Below are 11447 nucleotides of genomic sequence, written 5' to 3' on the forward strand. Positions count from 1 at the left end.
TTTGATCCCAAAAGCCAATGCGTGTTGAGGCATTTGTTATTAAAAATACTAAAAATTATTTGTTTAGATAATATTTTAACTTGTTAACTTCTACACAATAAAATATAAAATAGTCTCGTCATCTCTAGTCAGATTTGTTCAGACAACATCACGTGATGCGCACATCATGGAGTCACATTGAGCAATCCAATCACACCACCGTGATGCGCGCATTATAAAACCAAGTTCCCAACAAACCATAAATCATTATAAACAATTTCTACAAAAATATAATTCCAAAACAATAACCATTTATTTCCAGATATTTCTCAACATGCCATGGTTTTACCAGAAGCACCAAACAGATAATAATTTATAAAATAAAATCATTAAACCATTATTAAGTGATTATTCAAACTTATAACCATGTAAAACCTTAAACATTCACATGCTCATTCTTTCTTTCCGATCCCATGCGACATGTTATAGATTCCTCGTCCCTGTAAAAATAAACAAATTATTAATTAAAAATCCCAACATTAAGGTACGAACGGGTCATATTTATGTCAAACGGGTCAAACTTAAACATTTAACCAAAGGGCAGAAAACGGATAGCACTGCGAACCAACGTCACTGCCTCACCGGCCGTAATAACTCAACAACGATGACCTGTGGTCTGGTTTCATGGAAGGCTGAAAAGAGCAAGGGTCTGGACAGACGAATAGAACATGTGTTTGGTTTGAATCCAACACTTATGGGTCGGGATCTTGATGAAAATAATTGAATACTTGGGCATACTTGGGCGTAAGGCTGCAAATGAACTGAACTTTCAGCGAACAGTTCGTCGGGAAGTTTGTTTGTGTTCGTTCATTTAACAAATGAACGAACACGAACAAGAAATTTAGTCTGTTTTATCGTGAAATAAAGTTACAAACTTCTCATTTTGCAGAGAAACGTTGATTGTTTTTGGTTAAAAAGAACAATAAGACAAAAATAATGAGTGAAATTACTTTTATTTTTTTTTTTAATTCATTTCCCCTTAACCACAATTTTGGGCCCAATTCTTTTTGTCGCCCGGGGATTAACTTTTTTTTAAGAATTCTCGGGGACGGCTCTGTTCGTTTAGTTAAATAAACGAACATGAACAGAGACCACGTTCGTTCATTTATGTTCAGTAACGTGTTCGTTTGTGTTCGATAGTTCATTAGTGTTTTTTATTTTTTATTATTTTATTTACATACTTCACAATTCCGACAAATCAAATATTTAATAAGTATCAGTGATGTTCATAAACGCTTGTTTGAGCTCATTTGTGTTCATGTAGTTTGTGCTCATGAATGTTCGTTTGTGTTCATGAGTGTTCGTTTGCATTCGGTACCTAAAATTAACAAACGAGCACAAACACGTTCATTTCCTTAACGAACGAACACAAACATAAAATCTCGTTCGGTAAGTATTCATGAACAGTTCACGAACACATATATTTTCTTAACAAACGAACACTCGGTTCGTTTGCAGCCCTACTAGTTGCGCAGCCTCCAAAAGCTAAGATTTTCAATCCGCAATAATATTTACATGTTCAACCTAGACCCCTTTTAACCCATTACCCAACCCGCCGATCTTTGCCACCTCAATCCAAGATTAAATTCGTAAAAGTGAATAGGTAGACTCACGATGAGAAACAGCGAAGAACCAGCCAATGCAAGAGGGATGGCAACGGAAGTAATCTTGTCCACCGGACCCTTGAGATGAGTGTGTTTGTGGATGCTTTGAAACAATCTTTGCTTCTCAATAAGCTTCTCTCTTGCCCTAAACGGTGCCTCGTCCACCATCCTGCAATATTCAATAACGAACCATCATGGTTGTAAGAATCGCTAGGCGCTAGTTAGTCAGTGGGGGTACCCACTAACGATTAATCGGATTGGGGTTTTATTTGTAACTTTCAGTTGAGTAAAGTACACGGATGGTCCCTGTGGTTGACCAAAATTTTGGATTTGATCCCTAGCTTTCCAAAAGTACACAGATGGTCCCTGTGGTTTGCACTTAGTAACGCAATTAGTTCCCAGCTTTTGCCAAAAGTATATGGATGGTCCATATGGTTTGCACTTTGTAGCTGAGCAGTTAATGCGGTAAAAAACCGGATATCGGTCAAGGACCGATATTATGAGATATTGGTAATCATAGTCGGATATCAGTAATTTTAATATGATGCAGAATTTATATATACATTTAACACTAATAATTAACAATTAAGGCTTAAAAAACTAATAGCAACAATAAGAAGAAAGACGAATGCTTTAACTAAGAAGAAAGGTACTGATATCATAAAAATCGGTGATATATTGGTCAATATCGCCGATATTATCAGTACAAATATCACAGATATTTTGTACCGATATCTCACCATGGGACCAATAACCGATATATCACCGATATTAACTAAATAACTACATAGCTTTTTAGCGCATTTAGTCCCTAACTTAGACCCGATGAAACCTTTTAGATTTGTTAACACAACACAATTCCAAAACTATCAATTAAATTATGAATTAAAGAGAAAAGCCTAACGCAAATCCAACACAACACAATTCCAAAACAAGAATAACAACAAATCAAGATTCAGTTTGAAAACAGCATCAGAGCTAACATATTCTAACATTGAACCCTAACAATTAGATCAGCGAAAGAAGATAAAACTGAGTTGGGGTTACAAAATTAAACAGATTTAACTTACGTTACTGCTGGAAATAACAAGATCTTTGCGTATGATTGAAGAACGAAACAACACGGCAGAGATGACGATCCAAGAACGATGATTATGATGAAATGAAGTTCAAATGAATAAGAGTTGGAAATTCCCAAAATGGAATTGGGCTGGGCTGGGCTTTGATGTTGCACTTAATGGGCCTGATAATTTGGGCTTGTAATGATTGTTACACATGAACCGGTTCCAATCTCACTAAGGAGCTGTTATGAATCCAACTGTTAGCCCAACAAGAGATACAAATAAGGCCCAAGAAAGCTAATAAATCTTATGGAATTAGCCCAACAAGAGATACAAATAAGGCCCAAGCAAGCTAATAATCTTATGGAATTCAGCACACTAAGATTTATGGAATTCAGCACGCTAAGACACTGGTGGGTGTGGGTTGTGGTGTTGGGCTTGGTGTTGCCCGTTTGGCGTGGATATTCTGCCTGGCGCGGGTGGGGGGGGGGGGTTGGGGCTAGGTGACGTGCTCCACATGGCTGGCCACGCCCAGCTAAGCGACGCCCCACCGCACCCCTAGTTTTTGAGTATTAGTAGCTTGTGGATTCCACCCTCACCAAGTGTCGAGCAATGTTCCCAACCCAAACCCCTCCACACCCTATAGTCTATCGGTTAGCCTAGACTTATTTCTTTTTTTAATTAAATTAAGCACGTTAGAGCCCATTTTTTCTACTCGTCTTGGGCCCTTGAATTTTTGAGGATTTTTGGGAACGTGCTTGCACACACATACACACACATAAGCAGTGGTGGACCATATTTTCAAGGGGTGCGGCCGTCCACCTTGACCAAAGAGTGGTCCGTCTCTGCACATAAGCTGATTAATGTAAAAGTTCTTTTTTAACATGTAAAGCATACGTAGCTTGTATATTAGTGTTTATAATGACACAACATATACGGTGTATGATTTCGCATGATTATACACACGGTACATCAATGATTTTTATATCACAATATTTTTGTTATCAATTGTTTATCAAATATATAGCGATACAACAAAATTTTCAAATTAAAGAGAATACAAATTCTCGATTTTATTGTATAATACGTAGTATTTTGTTAAAAATAACAAAGTATAAAGTTATTTGCCTTAAAAAATGATTAGTTATGCAATAACATGATCACTTTTAGAAGGAAAAAATAAACATGTACTATACCCTACAAATAATTTATATAAAGCCAGAACATTTAAAATTATCCTGCAATATATACCATGCGTATAGTATTTATATGCATGAGAGGTTGGAAGGGTAAAATAGTATTTACATGTTTAACAAAGTAATTTCTCTCCTACTCTGTCTTTGCCCCTAAGGCTCTCATTGCATTTGTTTAATCAATTTAATTTATGTAGGTGAGCCCTTCTTCTACACTCTTCAACCAAACTTCAAGTAAAATCAAGTTTCATCCATACTCTTTTGTCTTGTGACATTTCAACCATTCTTTTCCCCATATCTTACTCAGTAATACATGTTCAATAAATCAAAAACTCTAAAGAAAACACCATACTCATTTTGTTGAAGAAAATATATGATGCTTAAGAATTTGAGATTATTGTAATCAATAAGAAAGTTGGATTAATTTATTTCATCTATATCAAAATGTTTGCTGGCTATGAGTTTTGGCAAATTAATCTAAAAGTTCTTAAGTTACATGTTAAAAAAAATATATCGGATGATTCTAAAAAATGAGTATTGTGACATAAAACAGCATCAACTAGTTAACCAAAGATACAACGGCGGCTTTGATGGTGTGCAGGGAGGACCTCCGCACAAAGCCCATGATTTCGAGAGTCACACGATTTTAAAAAAATCCGATATATATATATATATATGTTATTTTTTAAATAGTAAACTCATCCCAATTCCAATATAGGCCCATTTACAAATCATTTTTTTATGATTTAGAATTTAGCCCACTTGGCATTAGGTTTATTGAGCACAAAACTAATTTGATTTAAAAAAAAAAAATAATAAACATTACGGAAGGACATATTTTTCAAGCTTGATCAGGGTCCGTGAATTCTCAGAGATGCCTCTGAAAAGATATATATGTGTATATGGGATTTAAGGTCCAATATAGTATATTAATTAGTATTGAGGCAAATAGGAGGACCAATTAGGCTTTTCTTTTTATTATGACACAGAAAAGCCTAAACAAGTTTCTTGATGAAGTCTTACATAAAATATACTCATGGTATGGCATTTTCCACCTTACCAACTCTTTCACTCAAAAGTTGAAGATTCCTGTCCTGTTCCACTGGGAGGAAGTTGGCAAGGAGTTTTATGAAGTGGGTGCATGTTCACTATTTTTTTATCATCGACAACAATGGCAAGGGCATTTTAGACTTTTCCTTCAAGTCAAGATTTGTTGACAATAAAGCTAGTAGATTTAATACCAATTTCATAGCCAACTACCTAGATAAAGAATCTTGAACAGAAGCAAAAGATGACCACACTTACAACACAAAGCATATAAGCCAACATCTACTAAACATAAACACAAAGAGTTTTGTTCTTTTGGCACTATGGCATCTGATAGGCAACAACAACAAGCCCAAATGATGATGCGAATGAATAACACCGGGTTAATTAGTTATCATGGAAGTCCAATGCTCGACGATGATGAAGATGAATTGTCGAAATCGGCCTTGTTGGCTTTTAGGGTTAAGGAAGAAGAGATCAAGAAGAAGAAGATGGAGGTGAGGGAGAAAGTTCATGCTCATCTAGGTCGGGTTGAAGAAGAAACCAAGAAGTTGGCTGAAATTCGCGAAGTATGTACATCAACTTACATTCGACTTTGCATCTACTCTTCCAAATAACCCTTTTATTAGATTGTTAACAATTAACAATTTCATTTCCATACATATTCACATGTATTACAATTATGATTCACTTCGTACTGCTTTAAATATGATACATAATACAATTATGTAACCTCATAACGGTTTCTCTCTCTAGCCACATCTCCTTAGCACCATGCAAAATTAAGTGTGTGTATATATACATATATATATATGTTATGTGTATTGTAGTTCTTTACGTAAAACTGGTTATTTACTTAACGCGCTTTTGTATATGTGCATATATGGTTGTGTTTTTTTTTTGTTTATATTTGAAATTTGTTGCTCGTCTACCTGCAATCCTTATGTAATTTGCCCTAGTGATTGGAATGAAAAAAAATTGTAGAACAAAAAAAAATTTGAAGTTACTAAGTTGAAAAAATGTGAGATTGAATAGGAGCTTGAAGCCCTCGAAGATCCAAGGAGGAAGGAGGTGACAGCCGTTAGGAAGAAAATTGATTTGGTCAACAAAGAGCTAAAGCCATTGGGACATAGCTGCCATAAGAAGGTGAAACATGCATCATCATCTTTATTAATTATTATTACTATTATTAATTATTACGCTTTTCTTTGCTAAATAAATCACCTTTAATCATTATTGTTGCATCATTTAATTCTTTTATTTCTGTTTAAATCTATATCTTTAAATAAATAATATGTGTAATCACCAGGAGAGAGAGTACAGAGAAGCTTTGGAAGCTTTCAATGAAAAAAACAAGGAGAAAGCTCAACTGGTAGCAAGATTAATGGAGGTAATCCATTAAAATTACATATTTTCTAGATAGTGTATAAATCTCCATGAATTTTTTACAATACCATTATGTCACTACTAGAAATTGGGTCGTTTTCGACAACAATATTCATCGGAAATGCATAGGAAACTACCATTAGCTACATTTTCCAACAAGAAAAATATCGTCAGATATTCCTTCGTGGGAAACTTTTTTCGACAAAAATTTTCTACACATTTATGACAAAAACTTTTTCAACACGACAAAAACTTAGGGTTTTCAGCAATGTTAGTATTTAATCGGCGTGCTAACGTAAATTAGGGTTTTCAGCGATCTTGGTATTTGGTTGGACATGCGTAGGAATTTCCAACGCATTTTTTTCTTAGGAAAGCGTGTTGATGATTCATGATTGATAGATGATGATGAAGATGATATTTCATTGATTATTTGATTGATTGTGCAGTTGGTGACTGAAAGTGAGAGGGTGAGGATGAAGAAACTCGAAGAACTGAACAACAACATTGAATCATTGAGCCAACTTGTTCCAAGATGATGATGATTAAACCAACTGCATGCATCAATTAACTGTTTTGTTATAACTAGTAATGCACGTATAACTACTGGTTTTATGCTATGATTGTTTTTTTTAATGATTTTTGCTTGTATTTTCAGTTTTTCACCATTGTTTTTTGATGATTGTGTGATATCAGATCTGATAAAACTTGTTGACTTTAAAAGGAGCTTTCATGCACCGATCTTCATGGTGTTGATTATGTTTGATGCATTTTTTAATTTCTAACTTTTGGTAATTTCAAAATTTTAATTTTCAACTAAAGAGGGTTTTAGTTATATTTGCGATAAATTGTGTTTATGATTTGTTCTTATATATTTTATTCGAGGTTTTATTATTATCAAAATATTGTTTTCACGTAGAAGCCATAATAAGAACTTTTTCAGCAATAGATCAATCTACACACCCGAAATAATTGAGAGTGGTCACACTATAATAAAGTGACGACATTAGATGTTAGATGCTTATATAGACATATAGTTTCTCAGCCAAAATACCAATATATATAGTATGATTTTTCGTGTTACAACTTGTTGATCAGTTCTGTAATAATTGTATGGAAAACATGATAAAAAGATTTAATACCCTGTTACACCAGAGAGTCAAGTAATAGCGACAGAGAAGGAAGTAGACGATATCTCGTTAGCTTGATCGAGTTTTCGCTTAGAGCGTACAGTTCTGTTGGTGATTATGTGTTCTTGATGAACACGGTTTTGGAGAGAGAGATAGGGGACGGAAATTAGAGTTATGAAGTTAATGATATTGTGTAACCTTTATCTCTCTTGTCATATCTCCTTACATACACCTAAGTGCCAGCCCTTACTAAGAGCATTCTCATCCCCTGCATCAAAGAAGCCCCTATCTATAAAATATAAAACAAACTTCTAATAACCCACTCCAACTCGTCCACTATATCTTTATTACCCTAATCTTAAATATTAAAAATAAGCTACAATAACTTTTTATACATGTAGCTCTTCATTTCCGATTTGTAAACGTTGACGGTTCCAATTTGTAAACATAGGCGATGATACAACTTCTATTGGAAATTAGGGTTTCGATTTGAAAATGTTTTTGCAATCAGTCACTAGTACAGAAGTTATTTGTTGGTGCTATAGGGGAGGATTGCAAGGTGCGGTTCAAACCTCCACCACACCATTACATTAGTATAAAACTCAGGTTTTGGATTTTGAAGGGCTGCTAAAGAACTAGACAAACATGTATAATTCTTCCTTGTGTTTCTGTCTACAAAGATTGTAGAGTTTGTCATGTGAATAGTGGGAAAGTTGCTGTAACTATAAGGCAAGTCTTACAAAATGTCTATAAAGCTTAGAATAACATATTAGGCTAAATGCATAAAATTGTATCTAATTTGTTCATTATAAGTCAATGAGCTAGTGGTGGAGTGGTCAGTGAGAAACCTGGTGTTTCAAGTGACCCAGGTTCAATTCCTGCCCCATCATTTAGTTTCTGCGGCACCTGGCGATGATGGGAGACTAGGCAAGTAGGCGGTGATCGCTAGTTCGATCCTTCAACTGAACGGGTTTTACCTCATCGCACTGTCGTGCCTTGGGACGAGTGTTCACGGGTTTCGGTCTTAGGTGAAGGTTTTCCCCAGTTATAGCCCCTTTAAAGGATTTGTTGACCGTAAAAAAATATTTGTTCACTACAAAAAATTCACCTTGGCATATAGTCATTTAGAACTAAAAAGTGTCAGACCCTTGTGTGGCAACAACCTATGCTGCTGGTTGTTTTATTTGGTACTATGAGGTTGAAGTTGTCATTCAGATCCTATGTTTTGTGGTTTTCTGTGTTCAGACTGTCATGATTGTTCCAAGTACCCAGACGTCACAAACATGATATCCTTTTGGCTCACGCTTTAAACCTGCTTTTAGACTAGCGGGTGTGGGGCGTTGGTCGGAGGATGCCAGGTAATGCTGGCTAATTCACACCGTGTCAGTGTTGGCCACGGTGTTTCCCCGTTAACGTGGCTTTAAAGCCCATCGTTGGGCGGCGGGGGGTGGGGTGTCCGAGCTGGTTGGTTAGGATTGGGTGGTGAAATTGAACAGTCGTTAGTCAACGGCTAGTTTATTTAAAAAAATATTTCTTTTTTATACCTTATTAATATTCACCCATTTTTTACAATTTTTTTACCACTCCTATACATCACTACTTCTTCTATCTCTATATTTTCTTTTATAAATTTAACCCATTTAATCCTCTACAATGCATCCAATTTTTTATTTTATGTAGCTTTTTTTTTATTTTATGTAGTTTTTTTCTTAATTTTATTTGTAGTTTTTAAAAAATTATATGTAATCTTCTATTTAGTTAAATGATTTATTTTATGTAGCATTTTTTATTTTATATAGTTTTTTTTTCATAATTTTATTTGTAGTTTTTAAAAAATTATATGTAATCTTCTATTTTAATTAAATGAAATTTTAAATAGTTAAAAAAACTAACAAATTACGCATGGCTGGTCACGCCATCCGAAGCCACGCCAACCCAGCCCCAGCCCCGCCACGCCACACCACACCACACCTTGTGGATCCCAGAGCTGCCACTTGTCAATCAATACCCCCAACCCAAATCCCCACCCCCATAGTCTTATCACGACATTCTATCTGCAATCAAAAGCTACTACGAATGCGATATCATCTATCATGTGTCTCTTACTCTAGGGATGAGCTCGGTACCAACCGGTACCGGTACCGAAAATCCCCAAAAGTGGGTACCGGTTCGGTACAAGTACGGTACCGGTATTGTGAGGGGAAAAACCGGTAAATACCAGTACCGAATCGGTACCGAAATTCTCAAAAGTTGGTACTGAATTGATACCGAAAGTGTACCCGGTTCGGTAAATTCGATACCGATTCGGTATCGAATAAAATTAAGAAATTTAATTTCTAACTTTTGGTAAATTCAAAAATTTAATTTTCAACTAAAGAGGGTTTTAGTTATATTTGCCATAAAATGTGTTTATGATTTATTCTTATATATTTTATTCGAGGTTTTATTATTATCAAAATATTGTTTTCACGTAGAAGCCATAATAAGAACTTTTTCAGCAATAGAAATCTACACAACCGATGATAATTGAGAGTGGTCACACTATAATAAAGTGACGACATTAGATGTTAGATGCTTATATAGACATATAGTTTCCCAGCCAAAACACCAATATATAGTACGATTTTTCGTGTTACAACTTGTTGACAATAATTGTATAGAAAACATGATAAAAGATTTAATACCCTGTTACACCAGAGAGTCAAGTAATAGCGATAGAAAAGGAAGTAGATGATATCTCGTTAGCTTGATCGAGTTTTCGCTTAGAGTGTACAGTTCTGTTGGTGATTATGTGTTTTTAGTGAACACGGTTTTGGAGAGAGAGAAATAAGGGATGAAAATTAGAGGTTATGAAGTTAATGATATTGTGTAACCTTTATCTCTCTTGTTATATCTCCTTACATACACCTAAGTTGTTACGGGTCAAAATAAGTAAGGGGGCTAGATGTAATTGTTCCATAGTTAGGGGGGCAGGTGTTTGTTGGTTAGCTTCATATAGGAGTTAGTTGTAATCAATTGGGTATCGAATGAATTGAGTTTTCCTCTTCTCTTGTGTTCTTCTTCTCTATCTTTCGATCATCTACTGTTATTACGAAACTGTTCGTAACAAAATACCTTTAATACCCTTGGTGTTGTGGAGTATTTGCATTTTATCAAGGAAATTAAAGATGCTCAAAAGATTCATAGGAGTGTAATGGACTGTTTCGAAAAGGCTATATTGTCAGTGTTAACTAAAGAAGAACGTAGAATAAGCCTAATAAATCTAGTAGAGTTGATTAAAGGGTCAGTTCCAAACAGAGATGTGATTGTGTGGGTTCAGGATCCGGGTTCCATAATCCAAATTCTGGGAATTTCTTTCATATGTGGGCTTTTGAGGACAAAAGTCTTTGAAGGGGAAAGGCTAAGTAGAGGAGGTGGTGGTGAAGTTTGGTCGATATATCCTCAGAGGGTTATTGGTTATTGTTCTTTGGATTCTCTTTTGGTCATCAGAGAATTATTGAATAGTTGGTACAGTACAGTGGACCAGGAAGCAGCTGCTCGATCTTTTCTTCGAATGTTTTTTCGGACAGCACTGCAGCGGGGTAGCAACCAGAATTACAAATTGTTCGGGATCATTGCTCTTCACTGTTGGAATAAAGCACAGGCATTTGTTTTTGATACTTGTGATTAGTGGGTCTCTTATTATTGTTTTGACTTTTGAGGTCAAAAGTCTTCTAAGGGGGGAGTATTGTTACGGGTCAAAATAAGTAAGGGGGCTAGATGTAATTGTTCCATAGTTAGGGGGTCAGGTGTTTGTTGGTTAGCTTCATATAGGAGTTAGTTGTAATCAATTGGGTATCGAATGAATTAAGTTTTCCTCTTCTCTTGTGTTCTTCTTCTTCTCTATCTTTCGATCATCTACTGTTATTACGAAACTGTTCGTAACATATTTACTTCTACATCGGTTGCCATAACCAAATAATCGTCTATAGAGAACTCCTTCTTTCTTGA

At 35.4% G+C, this 11447-nt stretch overlaps 2 protein-coding genes across 2 annotated transcripts; one reads left to right on the top strand and one right to left on the bottom strand.

Annotated features, from left to right (window-relative positions):
- Positions 1 to 243: 243 nt before the first annotated feature.
- Positions 244 to 2827, bottom strand: LOC110935480. Its single transcript, XM_022177865.2, has 3 exons — positions 2714 to 2827; positions 1653 to 1812; positions 244 to 479 (listed from the first exon to the last, which is right to left on the bottom strand). The coding sequence occupies exons 2-3, from the start codon at positions 1809 to 1811 to the stop codon at positions 432 to 434; spliced, it is 207 nt and encodes a 68-aa protein (XP_022033557.1). The 5' UTR covers position 1812; positions 2714 to 2827; the 3' UTR covers positions 244 to 431.
- Positions 2828 to 5147: 2320 nt separating this feature from the next.
- Positions 5148 to 7097, top strand: LOC110935479 (uncharacterized protein PF11_0207). Its single transcript, XM_022177863.2, has 4 exons — positions 5148 to 5513; positions 5980 to 6090; positions 6254 to 6334; positions 6777 to 7097. Exons 1-4 carry the CDS (start codon positions 5268 to 5270, stop codon positions 6864 to 6866), a joined length of 528 nt encoding a protein of 175 aa, XP_022033555.1. The 5' UTR covers positions 5148 to 5267; the 3' UTR covers positions 6867 to 7097.
- Positions 7098 to 11447: the final 4350 nt, after the last annotated feature.

Source organism: Helianthus annuus, chromosome 2 (genome assembly GCF_002127325.2).
Source record: "Helianthus annuus cultivar XRQ/B chromosome 2, HanXRQr2.0-SUNRISE, whole genome shotgun sequence".
NCBI classification, from domain to species: Eukaryota; Viridiplantae; Streptophyta; class Magnoliopsida; order Asterales; family Asteraceae; genus Helianthus; species Helianthus annuus.

Bases quoted from the DNA above. Each gene is read 5' to 3' on its own strand.
- LOC110935480 (XM_022177865.2), bottom strand. From the start codon at position 1,811: ATGGTGGACGAGGCACCGTTTAGGGCAAGAGAGAAGCTTATTGAGAAG. The intron at 480-1,652 runs GTGAGTCTACCT...TTATTTTTACAG, and splicing joins GTTCTTCGCTGTTTCTCATC to GGACGAGGAATCTATAACAT.
- LOC110935479 (XM_022177863.2), top strand. From the start codon at position 5,268: ATGGCATCTGATAGGCAACAACAACAAGCCCAAATGATGATGCGAATG. The intron at 5,514-5,979 runs GTATGTACATCA...GAGATTGAATAG, and splicing joins AGTTGGCTGAAATTCGCGAA to GAGCTTGAAGCCCTCGAAGA. The intron at 6,091-6,253 runs GTGAAACATGCA...TGTAATCACCAG, and splicing joins GACATAGCTGCCATAAGAAG to GAGAGAGAGTACAGAGAAGC.